Raw genomic sequence first — 19164 nt, forward strand, 5'->3', positions numbered from 1 at the left:
AGGTTGAATGATATGCTCAAAAAGTGACTGAGGAGGTAGCGATGCAGATGAGCTGTGGATGTGATGGTACATGGACACAACTGATCACAAAACAGTTACCAACATCAACCATCTGTTTTCCTACTGGTGTCACTTCTTCTGCCCATCCTGACCGCAGGCTACACACTGGCTCCCTACTGAGAACCCTCTGGAGTGTCTCAGAGCTGAGGAAGAGAGGCCACTTCCCCACTGCCTCCCCACCAGCCCAGGGTGCATTTCCCACCTGTGCCCTTGAGGCATGTACTTTTTGAAGCACTGCTTTTACCCCGGGTGACTCGTCTAGTCATCAATGTTCACAGGGATATGGCTGCTGCATGTGCCCTTTCCAGAACCGTCATTCTCCCAGCACAGAGGGGAATATGTGGGATTCCCACCTTACTCCTAACTGTTGTTCTCCTCTGTCCTGCCAACGCCAGCTGATGGCCATACTGACTTGCCAGGCAAACGAGTTGAAACTCCTGAGGGCACTCTGGCTGGGAAAGCCTAGCTTGCATTAGCTGAGCCCCATGGGGGTGATGGAGGTGGTGTTGCTGAAATGCATGGGGCACCCTGCATGCACCCTGAGGTCTGGGTAGACCTGAGATATCAGGAGCTTTGCCTGGAGGGCAAAGACACATTATACACTGAGCCAAATTGAACGCTGCCTCCCAAGTCATGAACAACAAAAAACAACCGAGAAATGGGGAACAGCTGAGGGAGGGAAGCTTCTTTCTCCCAGGAACGACACTGTAGATTGTTGAAAGAAGTTCTGATACAGAGTTAGCATTATCAGGGTCTGGTTTTAGGGACTGGTTTACACAAAAGCATAAATCAGAAGCAGTTCCAACCTAAGGAGTGCAAGTCTGTGACTGAAAATACCATTGGGACCTAAAGCTGAATATACAGGACTGTGTAGAGCCTGTGTTCCCATACTTTCCACCACCATGATCCCCATCTTTACCTTAGCAAAGCGACACCAAACAATCTGAGAACAAAAACATGCCCCACAAAACAAGAGAGCACCTTCACATTTCCCAGCATCCAGTACAAATGATTGAATCTGATTTGGTAATCCATCCAATTCAAGGTTGTTTGAATGGCCACACCACGGCAAAGGGGGTCACAGCATAGGAGAATGATTAACTTAACCTACCTGCCTTGTTTGTTTGATGCTGCCTCACTCCAGTGCGAGTCAATAAAACTTTGTGCGCCGACACACACAACTTCCAGCACCTGCCAGCTGGGCCAAAATGGGGATTAGCAAAGCCGCCTTTCTCTTTCTTTTCCTGCTCAGCTCAGGTAAGAGTCTTTTGCCTTCCGCTTGCACAGGTGAGGTGGGGGCCGAACGCTTGCAAGCTCCATTTGGTGAAGGTAGGTCCCCAGATCCCTGTGTCGCCACTTACCTGGATGATGATGGATTTGGGGCTTGCTGGCCAGCGAGAGTTGCTGTTGAACAAAGCGAGAGCTGTGGTTGCTCCAGTGCTGTGTTCGTTAGAGATGCCAGAAGAGCAACAGCCTTGGTGTCTGCGTGGGGAACTAATGGTTCCCTACAAACATGCCTCATGGCCAGAAACGGGGGCACCCTTGGAAAGCAGCCTGTCAAAGGCTTGCTACAAAACCTATAGCAGTGAGTGAGATGGCTATCTCTAGTTTCAGCAGGCTTCGGATCAAATGCTAAAGCTGGTTTTATTGCCAAGCATTGCTAAATGCAGTGTTCCTGAGTTTCATCCTTTATGACAGGAGTTTTAAAGTTTTTAAATGAAATATTTAAAACAAAATTAAAAATGAAAATGCTCCTTTATATTCCACCTATTTCACATTTTCTGTTGTCAAACACTTAGAACAATGTTCTCCCTTGTTTTCCTAGGGGTAGTAGGTAGAAATTTAATCTTCAATAACCTAGATCAATTTTTCCAGGAATATGTCTAGAATTCTTGTTTACAACTCCCAAAGAAGGTGGGTGTTCCACTAAAGATAATATGTTAATTTCAAGCTCATCTACAAATCTTGTAAATAAATATTCCCCATGAAGTATACATTTCAATCAGGTTTCAATCAGATATCATATTCTGTAGTACTTTAACATTGCATATCATTGTATGGCCCTTAAATGACTTTTAAAAAGTACTGTTAAAAACATATCAGTACAGTTTGTATGATTTTCTAATAGCTCAGACATTTAATATGACAGAATAACAGAGACGTATCATTGTATGATTGTGCTGGATTATAAAAGACAAATGATAAACTTACTTTTATTTGCTCATTGTTATCAGCTCTAACTCACTTTTTCCAAAGTGATGGTCCACAAAACTGCCTTAAAACTATTTTTTGTGTCTTCTGGATTAGTACTGGTCAAGTCTGGAAAGATACATACGTAAAAGAAGAAATTGATTTGCTCACATATATTTGAATATTCCGTTCAATTATCAAGTGTCATGTCTGGATTTATAAAGACTTGGACTTTAGCCAGAATAGTACATTCCCTGTTGCATTTTAAAATCTATTGTATTCTTTTTTAAGTTTACACTTTGCAGTGTTTTTCAGGCAACTAACATCGCATTTTATTTTCTATTACCTAAGCTTCTGCAAATCTGTGCTGCCTTTTAGCTTATGCATGTCATCCAAAATCTTGTGTGTTCATTCTTAAACCAACTGAAATAAATCTTTTTTTATGGTCACTGAAAAGGAATGGTAACCAAAGTAGAGCTCTTTGGACAAACATACAGTTTTAAGATGAGCCAATAAAGTTTGGAAAGTAATATTTTCCTATTCTGGTCCCCTGCAATTCTGGAACAGCGGTCTCAGCTTAGGAAAAAGGTCAGGAGAGGAAACACTTGTTTGCTGAGTCCATCAGGAGAAATTGGTAGGCTGTTGGTGCTCCACGTAGTCCTACTGTAACAATAAGATTAGATATGGGAGGCCTCAGTGTCAGGGATTTCTTAAGACATGCGGATTTTGTAGCATTGAGCCGACTCTGCAGTCACAGGAGATTGCCCTCAGGCAATTAATCATCTTACTTTCATTAGTGGTCCAAACACCTTTCATGTTATATGAATATGTGTCATGTGGAGGTAGGTGATGGATGACCTATATGTCATGGGAGTTAAATCCACTGTTGCAGTGAATTGAGCCTAATATGGGTGTTTGCATAAAAGAAAGATTCACATTACCTGTAAGAATGCTGTACAAGATTATGAATTTCCTGTGTCTGTCAATAATAGTCTAGCTTGAAAAGTGAATTAAGGAAATCGTATCTCTTCTGTAACTTTGTATCCTGATGCTGGATACAGAAATAAAATTTTGTAGAAATTAGGAACAGAAAGATAGAATGTTTATAGACATAAAAGGAAAAAATCAATTAGATGGCAAACTCCATTGTGAGCAACAACATTTTGGAGCTAAGTGTTAAATGTATTAGCAGGTACATCATATACATCTTATGCACATGTAGCTTTTAGATATAATAATACTAATTGATTTACTAATTTAAAATCTTGGATTAATTTGTTGCAACAGAGATGCAGCCTTACAGATTCATTAGTAAGTCTGCTCAAGGCATTACAACAAAAATGATGGTGGCCACTGTAAAAGACTATATAGTCATCTTATGATCGAGTTTTCTTGCTCCAGGGCAAACATCTTAGGACAAACAACTAATTAGTGACCAGTAAAACTGTAGTGATTGCACCATCCACATGAGAGGTCATAATCTCACATCCTCCCAATTCACGCTTCCCCAAAACTTTAATACTGATGTCACTTCCCTTCATCTTTCTCTGACTGGTGTTTGTCTGACACCATTTAGTTCCTCTCCCCAGTCCTTCTGACTCTTATTTCACATTTCTTGTTCTCAGCTTCAAACCCGTACATAGCTCCATTCAGAGCTGCTTCTCTACATCTCTCTTCTGCTGTTTTTTCCTATGATGTGTTCCAGTCATACAGCTGTGATTGTGTCAGGAGACAGAAATTTCCTCAGAGTTTATCATGTTTTACCCAGAATTACGCAAAATAAATGGTGCCTTCACCTGTCAATGCTACATGAGAAAAGGGACCCAAAGTCACAGATCTTCTTAACTGCAGCATTCTCATTTTTAATGTCTGATTCCTTTCCTTCCCTTGTAGTGAAAGGAGATATACTGGATGACTATTTAAGAACAGATGGTGTTTGGATACTTACTCGAAATAAACAGTTTTACAAGACAAATAATGAAAAAGAATGTGCAGAGAAATGTGAAGCAGAAAGAAATCTTAATTGCAGGTAATTTCAGTTGAATCTTAAAACTATGTCATCGTGGGTATCTGCATATCAATGATATTTTCCTACTGTTGCTCAGAACCAACTTCCCTATGTTGCTGCAGCTCTGCCTACAGCAGTGTTGTGCATGCCTGTGCCTTTAGCTTGTGGCTTATCTCCACCCATAAATTACCACAAGGGCAAGTAAAGGGTGGATTTACAATGTATTACTCATTCTATAATAAACGCTCAAATTCCTGCTCTTACCCAATGTTACGTGGAGAGCTGCTTACGTCTGTTTAGCTGGATGCTGCCTTGTTTCACAAAAGAAGGGTGAGATGTTTCTAATCCATCGTAGGGAAAGGCGCTAACCTGAGCAGCTAGGATGCTGTTGATAACATTTTGCCAATGCAGTAACTAGCTTCCCACACAGTAACTTATTCACGTAGTCATACGTCCTGAAAAAGTCAGCCACTTCAGAGCAGTAGAAAATGTCAGTCTCTTACTCAATGTCTCAAATACTGAGTGGAGTATCTGAAAGATATAAATGGATACAAGACAGTGCTAGTAAATTAATAATTTATAGAAAAATAATTATGAGTTGAATAATTTGAATTGAATTAAAAATATTGCTTCCCATGTCAATATTGCTTCCTTCTCAATTTCAACAGGGCCTTCCTATTCACCAGGAAAAAGCTACAGTGTTTAACACTGGCTGAAAATGCCAAAATGACAGTGACATTCAACAGCACGGATGCAGTTCTTTACGAGAAGAAAAGTATGTATTTTTAAGATGGTACATATTTACATGGCTTTTTTTAACTGCATCCTTGCATTGTCTGCTGCACTGCTGGAGCAAGCCATTGCACATGGTGGCAGCTTCAGTGAGGTGGGTCTGCACCCATTATGAACTGGGCTGAAACTGCCAGAGAATTTCATATATAACATCAAGGCTCCTTGTATTTAAACTTATATTTCACTCCTTTAGTCATATATTATTTGGACCAGGCAGAATAAGCATACTCCAAAGCAAAAGTCGTACATTTCTCTGTCCTTTAAGTATTTGCAGTCCTCTCCTTCACACAGCTAGTGGAGTCCTTGGTCACACAAATTTTCAAGACTACAGGATTATCTAATTCTGTGTACCCACTCCTCTAGTTTTCTGTGTAATAATTCAGTCAAGAATTATTTGACTGACATATTGTTTTGACTTATAATTGTTTTTTTAAAGTATAATCAAATATTCACATTTTGTAAGCTGTTTTGTTTATGCTTAATTCTTGTTGTATGGCAGGCTCAGATAAGTGGCCTGGTTTTAAGATTATTTTTGGAATTGATCAATTAATAGTTTTCTGAGTTTTTAATAGATGCTATATAGCTGGAAAAATGAATATTTTTTTGACTAGACTATCTTCATAAGTTTGGTGGGAACATAGATAATGCAGTCACAAACACTCTATTCAATAAGTCTTCTGGCAAAAAGAAAGCTCCTATTACTAACTGATATGTAAGATGAATAGTGAACATTTCTTGTAAGAACATTTCAGTTTGTTTGAAAAGACAATTATTTTCAGTGTCTTTACAATTCTGAAGCATTTGAAAGATATATGGAAAACTGAAACTGCATGAATAATCATGGTGCAGGTCCCCTTTGACATATCAAAATTTTAAAGAGAAAGCACTTCATGTCCAAATTCCCAGCTCGTATAAACTGATACAATTCTGATGAATTCATTAACTTCCGCTGGAGATCTGGCCCAAACATTACAAAAACCTAGAAAGTTAACATTTAAACAGTTATATCCTAATTCTTCTGCTACTAGATTGGATAATGGGTTGCCAGGTTCACGGCACCGGGTGCAACTTGGTTTGCAACAGCTATCTTCATAAGTACTAGCTTAACCTCTAGCTGATAATCAGCCAGTGATGTTTTGCTCTTATGGTGCAATATGTGTTCCTTGGTGTCTTCTTTCTATGCTAGTGACAAGTGGATTTTCTCACCAGTTTTCCTGAACTTGCAATTTATGTTTAGCTTGGACAGATTACTAAAGCTTTAAAAGCTAGAACTTGAAGCGGACTGCTTGATTTTTGAGTGTTATTATGGTCAGATTCCTTCCTGTTCTAAAAGGCAAAACCACTGTTACAGTTGTTTTGATCAAAAGACTTTGGCTCTACAGTCATGTCCCCCCTTGCCCCAGTAACAGACCTCACAAGACTGAAGCCTATGGAGAGCTCTTCTTCACTTCTGTCTTCCACATGTCCCTCACAGACCACTGATGTGTGAGTCACCAGTACAGAATATTGGAGCGGGTTCAGCCAAATCATTTCTGGCACAAGTGAAATATCTGTAGAAATAATGGGTGTAGCCAATGCCTCAACATCTTAAATGTGATTTTTTTTTACTGAAGTCAAAATTGATTGGAGTTTTCCTTTGAGGTTAGAACAGGCTAAAGGAGGAGTATGTGCTCTGTAAATTCCTCTGCATATGTTGAAAGCGAATAGACATGTGCACAAGTCATTAATTATTAAATTGAAATTAGCCCTTCTAAGTGAATAAATAATTCTGATTGACCCTAATTACATGCTGTCACAGAGGGCCAGACACAACTTAGGCTTAAATTGGTACAAATCAAGACAATATCCCTAACTTCATCAGAGCCCATTTACATTGCTTGCCGTTGTCCAAGCTCTTCCAAACTTCTGAAACATCTGAAGAGACACATCTGATCCTCATTTCAGCAGCAAAAGACTTGATTTTATACACAGGAGCCTTGGCCTCTCAGGAAAAGGAGAGACCACTGCTTGTCTTCTCTTCTTTCTTGCCCGCCTCCTGCAAAGCTATTCCCTGGAAGACAGGCCTGGTGCCTCCAGCCTTAATATTCATCCCAGTGGCCTTCCTGAACACATGTAGTCTAGGAATTTAGTCAGGGCCTTCAGTTCTGCTGCTCGTACCCCCATTGGAGCCACCTTTTCCTGAAGAAAAAAGGCCTAGCTTGGCATCCTCTCATGCTTCAGAATGGATTTGTCTTGTTTACTTTTTATCCCTAACTGAAACTGTAGGGTTAGAGATGGGTCTGCTCCCCTCTCTCCTCATTGTCTTGGAAACGGAGCTTTTCCTTCCTGGCCATGACCAGGACTGAAGGAAATGTAACCACATGAGTCCACTGCAGGAGGAGACGCTGTGCCTGGTTCCTCACATCAAGGGACCAGCTCATCAGCCTGTAGGTGTCTGTCATAGCAGGGGGTTCCCCATGAATGGAGGCACTTATCCGTGTGTCAGGCCCAGGTTACAGAGACACGGTTACCTGTTGTCCTTCCACAGGGTGAAACGAAGTGTCCCACCTAGGCATGGCAGGCAGCCAGCCACCTCTCTTGCTTTCACTGCCATCACTGTGTGGGCTGTCAGAGCAGACACATTCATCTGCAGCCCTTCTGCAGAGTTACCAGTCCTTTGATGTGACTGGGAGACCTTTTCTGATCATTTTAAAGTAGAGACTGGCTCTTCTCAGCTCCCGCTGCAGACTGAGCAGAAATCAAGTCTACTTCATATTTAGCATCTATCAATGCCACTGAAAGCTGCAATCAGGCACTGCCCCAGCCTGGTCAGTAGGTCATCGATACCAAATCCCTTCATGTGGAACCTATTTTCTCTTTGCCTATTTTATCCTTGTGCTAACGGTGGTGGTTCTTTGAAACAACCTAACCCATACACCCAAGCTTAAGGCAGCTAGATACTAGTGGGAAAAAAGGCATCTGCCTCTCAGACTCTTCGTTTTCATCTAATGAGTCATCAGGCATCATTTGTTCATCATCCAGCATTCTTACGATTGGCAGCAATTTGGGGACTGCCTGTCTCATCGTCATCTCCTGCTGCCTTCTGCACTCTAGGAGACCCACGTTTGACATCTGGGACACACGCTGCCTCTCATAGCTATACCATTGAGCTCCGGTGCAGCCGCTATCGAACACACTACCTCTGCCTTCTTAGGGATAGCTGTTCACGCAACTCTGCTTCAGCAGGAATTGCTTTTAGCTCTAGCAGCCAGGGCATTGGTTCCTTTGTTTTTTTCAGAGGACAGTTTTACAGTGCCTGTTTTTCCAAAGAGAGGATGTAGAGTCATCTTCCTTCTATTTTTCACTAGCAGGAATACAAGACTATCTCATTGCTTCTGAAACTCACAGCTACCACTGCAAACATCTTGATGAATTCTCAAATTCTCTGGATAATCCAAATGGCATTTGGTATTTGTAATGGCTCCAATCCACCTCAGACCAGAGATGTTTCTCATACAGCTGTTAAAGTGTAAAAGTGAGACTCACCTTCCTAGAAGCAACATAATTATCATAGCCAGCACCACCCAACCTGAACCTGAATTTGCAAATAAAGACATTTAGTGTCCTTAAACCTCAGAAAGGTTTTCTGACTAAGAGGAATCAAAGGTGTGAGGGCCACTTATGTGACAAACTGTATTGGGTTTGCATGGCAGTGTTTTGGTAGCGGGGGGGTGCTACAGGGATGGCTTCTGTGAGAAGCTGCTGGAAACTTCCCCTATGTCTGATAGAGCCAACGCCAGCCGACTCCAAGACGGACCTGCCACTGGCTAAGGCCAAGCTAATTAGCAACACTGGTAGCACCTCTGTGATAATGTATTTAAGAAGGGGGGGAAAAACTGGGAAAGGGCAGGTGGGGAAGAGAGGAGTGAGAATATGTGAGAGAAACAACTCTGCAGACACCAAGGTCAGTGAAGAAGGAGGAGGAGGTGCTCCAGGCACCAGAGCAGAGATTCCCCTGCAGCCCCTGGTGAAGACCACGGTGAGGCAGGCTGTCCTCCTGCAGCCCATGGAGGTCCACGGTGGAGCAGATATCCACCTGCAGCCCATGGAGGACCCCATGCAGGAGCAGGTGGATGCCCGAAGGAGGCTGTGACCCTGTGGGAAGCCCGCCCTGGAGCAGGCTCCTGGCAGGACCTTTGGAGCCGTGGAGAGAGGAGCCCATGCTGGAGCAGGTTTGCTGGCAGGACTTGTGACCCTGTGGGGGACCCACACTGGAGCAGTCTGTTCCTGAAGGACTGCACCCCGTGGAAAGGACCCATGCTGAAGCAGTTCATGAAGAACTGCAGCCTGTGGGAAGGACCCACATTGGAGAAGTTCATAGAGAACTGTCTCCCATGGGAGGGACCCCACGCTGGAGCAGGGGAAGAGTGTGAGGAGGAAGGAGCGGCAGAAACGACGTGTGATGATGAACTGACTGCAACCCCCATTCCCCGTCCCCCTGTGCCGCCCGGGGGGAAGAGGTAGAGAAAATCGGGAGTGAAGTTGAGCCTGGGAAGAAGGGAGGGGTGGGGGGAAAGGTTTTTTTTTAAGATTTGGTTTTGTTTCTCATTATCCTACTCTGATTTTGATTGGTAATAAATTAAACTAACTTCCCCAAGTCAAGTCTATTTTGCCCATGATGGTAATTGGTAAGTGATCTCCCTATGTCCTTGTCTCGCCCTACGAGCCTTTCGTCATATTTTCTCTCTCCTGTCCGTCTGAGGAAGGGGAGTGAGTGAGCGGCTGTGTGGTGATTAGTCCGGCTGGGACTAAACCACGACACAAACGTATTCTGATAACTAAAAATTCTCTGGTTTGAAGGGACAGTTGCATGATACCCATATGGCAAATATGCTTATGAACAATAAATTTCAAAGAATCTCCAGCTGTTGGTGAAAGGCCTTCCTTTTTATCCCAGTAGTATAGGAATATAAGTACGCATTTATACATATCAAAAACAATTGTAACTTGTTATATCTGTTTTCTTAACTTGATTTTATTAGCTTTATAAAAATGCTTCAGGAATTTTCCTCTGTAGTTGCCAACTAATTTGTTTTAAAATATCTTATGGAATCACATCTCTGTTCGCATGCACAAGAGGTTCAAAACATGGGTAAAGCATGGTTCGTCATAAACTGATGAACTTCAGAGTTATATCTGCAGATTCTCAGTTTCAAGAAATGCAGTGTTGTAACACCATTGAATTAACAAAAGCCAATTCCATTTCAGTTTACCTTCTACAATGTAAAAAAGGGATTGGGAAGGACTACAGAGGAATGGAAGCCAGAACTCAGAGGGGTATTCCATGCCAGAAATGGACAGAAAAGACACCTCACAACCCAAAGTACGTCCTTATTTATATTTGCCTTCATGTTGTTCTGAATCTTTTCCAAACTTCCCCAGCTTCATGTGTATAAAAAACTTTATAGTGCATCTTATCAAAGCCAGTTGTCAGGTGACTTTTAAAGACAACTTTATCTTCATCTGTCTTGTTACTTTTCAGTCTACTGGCAGAGGACTGCAGTGGTCTGGGTAAGGAAAGAGTGCATTGACAGATACAGAAGTTGCGTATAAACGTTGGGCCTCTTAGGAAGATGAAATGCTTCCTCTGTCAACTCATGATGGAAATTTTGTTATTGGTGCTAGTGAGGCCATAATTTCTCTTTTCCGTATGAAGTGCAAAAAAAAGAAGTGGTATCTGTCCAGCTCTACGACCTCGTGCCTGCCATCCAGAGACAGTCAAGAAGAAACATCCAGCAAACTATCGAAGTGCCCAAGGGACCTGACCAAGCAGAGTCTTCTCAGGGCTGACTGCCACTGGCCTCACTGAAGCAAGTGTGGAAGCAGAGGGCCTATTTTCTCTCATCTGTGTTGGAGTTTTATCTATTTAAAAAGTTATTTTTTCTTGTTATTCTAATGAAACTTGGATGTGCTTGTTTCGATCTTTTGTTTAAAAGCCATTTAGTTTTCTCTGGGAGGATTGCTATAGGAAGAAGTCTAGGGTCACTTGCCTTAAAATCTCTGCAAATTAAGATCCATTTGTGTTTGGTGAATAGTCTCTAGAAATACTCCACTTTTAAAGTAGCTGCATTAAGAAAAATACGTGACAGAGCCACAGGCCATAGTGAGCTGAATAGATCAGCTGGATGCAAGTATTAAAGACAATAATTGTCCTTTGAGACTGTCGTAGTCCTTACAGGCTGTAAGTTCACTCATCGTTGGCAATGGGACCTAGGGAGAAGCTGCTAATAATGGTAGTTACAGAATGATTTTCAGATCTCATTTACAGATTACAATGGGGAATCTGTTTGTCTCATTTTTACTGTGAATGAATAGAGCCCACAGCTGGATGAGCAAGTTGGACATTTCCTTTCTGCTCCACTATATTACTGGAATTAAAATAGTATTTTAATGTTATTACAGATATACACCTGAAAAACACCCCAATGCAGGGTTGGATGAAAACTACTGCAGAAATCCTGATGGGGATGAAAATGGACCCTGGTGTTACACAACAGATCCTGCTACCAGATTTGATTACTGTAACATCCCAGAGTGTGAGGGCCAGGTCACGCACACTGGAGAAGGTATATTTATTTTTCAGAGAAGGAGTGTTCAAGTAGGTAATATTACTCCTATAATAAGGTTCTTACCTTATTATTGCAGATTGGTTTCAAATGTGAATTTAGATCAAGCTGGAACTTAAGAAGTTCTCAACACAAATGTTGTTTTCCTAATTGGCTCCAGTTATCAAAGTAATTTTTTACATATGGAAGAACTGAAATTTTTTAATCATTTGCTGATATTGTCCTGCTCTTACCCCTAGCAATTTATTTATTTTAACATGCGTAAAGATTGACCGAAGTGCTGCGTTACATACAGAACTCCCATTGCTATCAGTACATACAGATACGTGACAAAGTCCTCCCTCCAAATGACACGTATTCCTAAAGCTTTATTCATTTGGCTAGGCTGTAATGCATGGTCTTCTGGATTCCTTGCATCATTAGCTGATGAACCCTCTTTTCCTTTCAGTGTAGTCTTCTATGAATAGATCAGGATCAGAATTCACGGGCTGGTGCAAACCTTGCTTTGTTTTCATCCTGCCTAGGCCCTACAGTGGAGTGCATGCAGTGTAATGGTGAAGACTACCATGGAGAAGTTTCCAGAACAGAGTCTGGGCTTGAGTGCCAGCGCTGGGATGCCCAAGAGCCTCACATGCATGGATTTACCCTGAAACAGTGAGTCACGCTCAGTGCCGAATTCATTCCCACAGTGCCTAGGAGACCCTGCTTGCAGACAGCCTAATTGCTGCAGTTGACCATAGCTGACTCACAAGCTTCTCTCTCATTTTCAATGTGCAGCTTTCCAGAGAAGGATCTGAAGATGAATTATTGCCGTAATCCTGATGGCGAACTTCGGCCCTGGTGTTTCACTACCAGCCCTACTAAACGCTGGGAATATTGCAACATTCCTCGTTGCAGTGAGTCTGATTTCCTGAGATCACTCCATAGGATAGCTCTTCTCATTAAAATGATGCAGGGAGGGGAAAGACAAAAATCACAGCTCTGAGTAACCTGCAGATATTCTTGCTAACCAAGGAAAGTGCATATTAATAAGAAGAATCACTCACTAAATTTCTATTACACAAAATCATGTAAGGTCAGTGAGGATGCAGGTGTCACAAATGCAATAATGCCAGACATCACAGAATCACTACGATTGGAAAAGACCTGTAAGATCATCAAGTCCAACCATCAAACAACATCACCATGCCCGTTAAACCATGTCCCACAATGCCACGTCCACAGATGTTATAGGAACCCTAAATTGTCTTCAACCACCTTACTTTTCAATTTACCTGAGAGACAGGACATTTAGGTTAAATCACATGGTAGTTTTCAGCTGGCCTGCTAAGTCATGGAAAACACCTAAACCACCATGTGGCCATATTGTGATACTTTACCTGGGTCTGGCCAGTACAGCGAGCACTGCCTTTTTCTTAGCAAGGATGAATCCTGAGAAATAAGTTCAGGCCTCAGGAGAAAAACTTGACTTACCAGTGAGCTAGCTTAACCCATTAAGCTGATCACACTAAATCTGGACATTTCCAAAGCACCGAATAATGAGATCAGCATTGCCATTTGTAGAACTGGACTGCACTTTGAGAAAAACTCTTGTGTTTTTATCTCTAGAGCTTGCTTTCTTATGCATCTGCACTTGCCAGTGCTCTAAGCAGCAGCATGTGTTTGCTGGATGTAGTACACCTCAGCATGCTCAATTGCAGATGGGAGAATGACTATTTATAGACTTCTGTATGATAAAGTAAATTGTGAAAGTTACCATAGCATCTTCATTTTGTGCTTAAAACTTAAAGGAAGTTTAAGGAACAGACCAACCTTTTGGAGTCATACTTGTCTCCTTGGGAAATTCCATATACAAAGTATATATAACCTCTGCAGGTTCTGTGCCTCTGATCGTTACTTTTCTTTTCGTCGCTGTTCCCCACATGTCAGACCAATTCACTTTCTTTCACTCCTTCTGCCCCACTGACTCCAGAGGCTCAGCTCTGAAGGCTGTTTTGTCTTCTCTCACAATTTCTTCTTGGTCCTTAACGTTACCCTTTCTGCCCTTCCACCCTACCCGTGTGTATTATATTAATGTGCTCCCTTCATCCCACCTGTTTTTACTAGACTGTACAGGACTACTTACTGCCTTTTCAGCTCTGCTCTCAGAGGACTGCAGGCACAAAGTCTGGCTGGACACAGCAAAGTCATTTACTGACTGCTGTAGAAGGGCAGACACGGGACATCTGTCTGGCAGCCTGACTGCTTGTGAAAATGTACACTTTGGTTTTGCCATGGCTTTTAACTCATGTCACCTCTGCTGAAAGAAAAAAATGCATATTTGACATTTCAGAAAACAGAGGGGCTTTTAATATATTTGAAAGCACTGTCTAGCTGTGTTTTTTCTTTTATTTTCTTTTCCTTTTTCTTTTTTTTTTTAAATCCTGTTACAGCTACACACCCACCACTCTCTGGCCTGGGCTCCCAGTGCCTTTCAGGGAAAGGAGAAGACTATCGAGGCAGGATAGCCATCACCAAATCGGGAAATGCCTGCCAACACTGGAACACACAGTTTCCTCACAGACATGGCTGGATTCCTGACAGATATCCCTGCAAGTATGCTGAGCCTCGTCATTTTAACAAACACTAAAGAAAATAGTTATTCCTTATAGATCCAGGTGCAGAGGCAAGAGTAGCACAGGTTTTCTGCAGCTATGTTGATAAGCTGTTTTCTTGCCTTTTGTCAGCTCTCATTACTTCTGTTCAGGTCTTGCTCTTAATTTTTTTCAGCATTCCTTTTTTTTACCAGCTACTTTATTCTCATGTACTTGTCTCACCTGTCTCCTCCACATCCCACTGCAGAGTTATAAGTATTGACTACTTTTATGTTAAAAATCCCCTGGCTGTGTTTTGGCACACTTTCAAAGAAGAGTTTGGCACAACTCTTCTGAAGAGTGATGCTCCAAGGTCCAAGATGCTCCAAGGTCCAATATGCTTTAATACATCCTTGTGCTCCAAGGTCAGAGGAGCTGGGTTTGCGGAGAATTATCAATGGGCAAGGGTAGCTGGGACTGACCAGGCTTTTAGCTCTGTATTTTGATCCTGTGGGTTGTGAAATGGATCCTGCAAGTTTTCTTGGGTGTGTGAAACCCTGTCCTTTACCACAGGGCAGAGAGCAGCGTACACCCGTGCTTATATGCACATGCTTCCAGGATCAGCCTGGGACATCCAGCCCCGCCTGGTTCTTACAGTAACGGTCAGGTACACCAATGGCTTGTGTTTTGAAGTCAGCTTTTACTGCCGTATCTTGGCCTCAAAAACAAGAGCAGAAAGTGTAACCATTGGAAAAGTTCTTCGTATATCGTCAGCATTTAGACTATAAATTCGAAGGCTGTTGATTAGTCCCAAAATAGCAGCGCATAAAGTAATCTCCAGAAAGAATAAACGTAACCACTGGGTTGAGTTCTGCATGCAGTAGTTGATAATAGTCCTGCACACAAGACTTCTTGATTTCTATGAGTTCTTTAAAGCCAGTGTTTCTGTTTCAGGGGCTTAGAGGAAAACTACTGTAGAAACCCCGATGGAGAGAAGAGGCCTTGGTGCTACACCATCAACACCAGTGTTCGGTGGGAATATTGTGCAATTCCCAACTGTGATGGGACAGAACAAGGGATTGCTGGTATGAATAGTGGAGTGTACTTGAGAGAAGGACTTTAAAGCAGTGAGAGACTTATTGTTTCTCATTGTAAATGTGTCAAATCTTTTTTCAGTCACTTTTTCACTGTTAATGCCGTTTTTCTGCTTGGCATGTTACAAAACCTGCCAAATATTGGACTTTAAATGGTTAAGGAAGTGCAGTGAAGGATGTCAATCACCAGCTGACCCAACAGAAGAATTGCAGGATGAAAGAAATTTAGTTTTTTATATTCCTTTTTTTTCCCAAATGTAGGGTATTTTTAGCAAGTTAACTGAAAAATGAAATATAAGTTTAAAGGGATAAAAAAGTGCTACATAAAAGGAAGTCCCATTTTTTGAAAGTAGCCGTGAAAGAGAGGACAGGATCTTCCAAAGTAATAAAAATCTCATCTGAAACATCCATTCATTTAAGCACAAAAAATAACAAGAAAGCGTTAGTGCAATCAAAAGGAAAATACAGAGATTAACATTTAACATACTGTCCATTTTAGAAATATATCAGGGGCAAAATCACTAGCATCTAATCTTTGAGGATTTTTCATGGGGAACCTTCCAATCTTTAATTCAAAAATGTTCACATATACCATATATGTAAATAATAAATATCTTTGGAAATGCCCTTCTGCTTGTCATGCTGGCTGTGATGCTTTTACTGGATGTCGGCTGTATAAACAAGTCATATGGTTTTGTCATCCGGTGTGTTTGATGCTTTCTTGTTCCTACTCAGTAAGAACACAAAATCGTGATGCAAAAGACCAGTTTCCATTGTTCACTGCAGATGGGCCTGCGCAGGTTCCCCTGTCAGAGGACTGCTACCGAGGCAAAGGCCAGAGTTATCGTGGCACAACTTCCATCACTGCATCAGGGAAGAAATGCCAGGCCTGGAACTCCATGTTCCCACATAGACATGAAAAAACCCCAGACAGATTCCCAAATGCGTATGTTTATCTCAACTTTTCTTGCTTTATCTGACAATGACCATTGCTGATTGTATTATCTTTGCGCATCCATGCTTTAAAACACTGCCAGGGAATGTATCTATAAAAGAGAATGTTTCCAAGACGTGGAAACATTTGCTGTTAGTCTCATTTTTAAAAACTGTGTTTTCTTGTTATTTAGATTTTAAGAGAAAGCCAGCTGTGTCCTTTTACTCTTAAATCTGAGCTTCTGTAACCAACACCAGGAGACTTTTATCCAGAGTCTGGGCATCTGCTGAAATACGCATTTTGTTTATGAATTTGAGACCTTTGTGGTGGCCTTTCTACTTATTTCATCTGGGGACAACACAGCATTTATGCTGCAAAACACACAGTCAGATATATTATGATTAGAACTACCATTTAAATGTTCTTTGTAGTTGGAATTGTGCACCCAGAATTGCATACACAGAATTTTCCCCCTTGATTCAACTTCTTTGGACTAATAAAACTGGACCAGTGATGGCTTAGAGAGCTAATCATAGTTACTACTGTTCCAGTTGTTAATAAGGGTAGGAAAGCAACAAGATGACAGTTGCTAGGAAATCCATCATTGCTTGGTGGATTACAAATATAAGCAGGAAGGTTGATACTTTTCTATTTTTTTTGCCTTTTTTATGATGTCACCCTAAATACTTTTTTTTTAAATGTCCAGTCATATTTTGGCATCAAAAGTACTGATGTATTGAAACTAGAACATCCTCAGAGGGGATGCTGTTTTTCACAAACATCTAAAAAAATTAAAATCAAGCTGTGAAAATGTGGAATTAATGTGTTCTAGCATATTTTAAAAAAAAGCATTTCAGTTCTTTTATTCTGTGACTGTCCTGTGATTCAGGATGGGGAAATACTACAACTCTGCAAATTACTGAAGAGAAGCATTCTACTTCCCCCTGCCTCAGCAAGCACAGGCATGGGAGTGCTCCCACTGAATTCAGTAGAAGTTGGTTTTTTGGGGGGTGGGGGGGATCACTTCAATAAGTATTTGTTTGCCATTCTACTGAATATGAGAAAGAACGCTCTGACATTGAAAAAATAAAAATTTTGTTGCCTACCAACAGTATGGATCTTCCTGCATATTTATTACTATGCACACATTCACACAATTGTGTATGCTTAAACATATGTATTTAGAAATTAAATTATTGGCATATCGGGCATTTATTTAGCTACTCAGCACATTGACATACTACAGCCAGAATTTAAGCCAGTAGTTAAATTATGTTTCCTTATGCATAAATGTATTTATGACACTGATGTACATGTGAAATACAACTCTCCACTCATACCACAGCCATAAATGTGTTTGCTGGTAATAGGATATCTGGCAAGAAGTAAAAAATTATTAAATGTATTTATCTCTACATAGTACAGATCCACATCTTTTTGGCAAGATATTCCTATGATTACTTTCAGTCTTATGCAGCATGACTATTGTACTTATTTTTGCAGGGATTTGAGGGACAACTATTGTAGAAACCCAGATGGTGATAACAGCCCATGGTGTTTCACCACTGACCCCAGCGTGATATGGGAGTACTGCAATCTCAAGAAGTGTGATGATCACACACAAGAGCCTGCACCAAATGACCCCCCTGCAACGACAGCACAAAATGTTGGCCTGACTACACCCACCACATCTGGTAACAGCTGGCTATAAATGTCACCTCCTTAGGGTCTGTGGGTAAAGGAAATAGTAATGTATCAAAATTATTCTTGAGTAGTGCTACAACATAACAGTCAGATCCCTCCTCCAGCTTTCAGATCTGTACTGCTGAATTTTGCAGCAAGTACTCTTTAGTCAGTTCATATCCTGTAGCCTATATCATTTTACAGTGCATTCTGTAGGGTATCTTTTTCATTTAGGGGAACAAGAGGAAAACAGACAAAATCTCCAGTGTTTCTGCAGCTGTGTGCTATTGAAATACTATCACAGTGAATGATGTTGTTATAGGAATTTTGCTGGTGCTGTGCTTTATGTTTTCAGGAGGTTAACCTTATCTTGTTGTATTGTTCATAGGCAACCATGTTTTGCAAAATGTATGCACCAAGAGAAACAGGGTTTTGCTCTATCCTGCTTCATTTCACACAATCACAGAATCACAGAATCACTAAGGTTGGAAAAGACCTGTAAGATCATCAAGTCCATTTCTTCCTTTATTAATAGTCCATGTTGGTCAAAGTGGTGTGACTTTTCTGAATGCATAGTAGAGGTTTCCATGGATTATTGACTTTGCAAAGGAAGGTGGCAGCTTCCTAAATGAAGCTGCATGCTCTTACTCGTGGGCAGCAGAAGAAAGTACCTGAAGCAATGTCCTTGGAAGCAACAATTGCTCTCTCATTGTAATGGGCTGCTAACTCTGAAATACACTTCTTTCATGGAAGGTGCTTACTGATACCAACTTGGCAAAAATCTTGGAGTCTTTTCATATATTTGCAAGATGTTACAGAAAATGTTTAGCCTGAAGTTCCTTGAAATTTTTCCTAATTCAGTTACTCTGTACATCCAGGAAGACATCCATCTTGACAAACTAAGAGATCACCTCACAGAGTACATTTTTGTCTTTCTTTTAGAGAATGTGCGAGTCCTAAAGGTACTTAATCTGCCTTGTTTCTGCTTACCACCACCATATACAGATTCAGCAGTTAACAATAATTTCCTTTTCCTCTTTTTTCACAGACTGCATTAATGGTAATGGTAAAGACTATCGTGGCACAGTAGCAAAAACTGGAAGGGGCAGGACTTGTCAAGAATGGAGTTCTCAGAAACCTCATAGCCACAAATATTTCACTCCTGTGACTCATCCAAGAGCAGGCCTGGATAAAAATGTAAACAGCTGCTAATGCCATCGGTGTC

At 41.3% G+C, this 19164-nt stretch overlaps 1 protein-coding gene across 1 annotated transcript in view; it reads left to right on the top strand.

The window, feature by feature from the left end:
- Nucleotides 1–1268: 1268 nt before the first annotated feature.
- The window catches only part of PLG (plasminogen), a 64218-nt gene continuing 46322 nt past the window's right edge, over nt 1269–19164 (top strand). Inside the window, exons 1-12 of the mRNA XM_059828114.1 lie at nt 1269–1317; nt 4144–4279; nt 4927–5033; nt 10298–10412; nt 11492–11631; nt 12189–12309; nt 12433–12551; nt 14088–14250; nt 15183–15313; nt 16109–16268; nt 17760–17926; nt 18988–19136. Of these exons, the coding sequence (XP_059684097.1) occupies nt 1269–1317; nt 4144–4279; nt 4927–5033; nt 10298–10412; nt 11492–11631; nt 12189–12309; nt 12433–12551; nt 14088–14250; nt 15183–15313; nt 16109–16268; nt 17760–17926; nt 18988–19136 (1557 nt within the window). The remainder of the gene's footprint in view (nt 1318–4143; nt 4280–4926; nt 5034–10297; nt 10413–11491; nt 11632–12188; nt 12310–12432; nt 12552–14087; nt 14251–15182; nt 15314–16108; nt 16269–17759; nt 17927–18987; nt 19137–19164) is intronic.

The sequence above is a fragment of the Gavia stellata genome, chromosome 2 (assembly GCF_030936135.1).
Source record: "Gavia stellata isolate bGavSte3 chromosome 2, bGavSte3.hap2, whole genome shotgun sequence".
In the NCBI taxonomy this organism is placed as follows: Eukaryota; Metazoa; Chordata; class Aves; order Gaviiformes; family Gaviidae; genus Gavia; species Gavia stellata.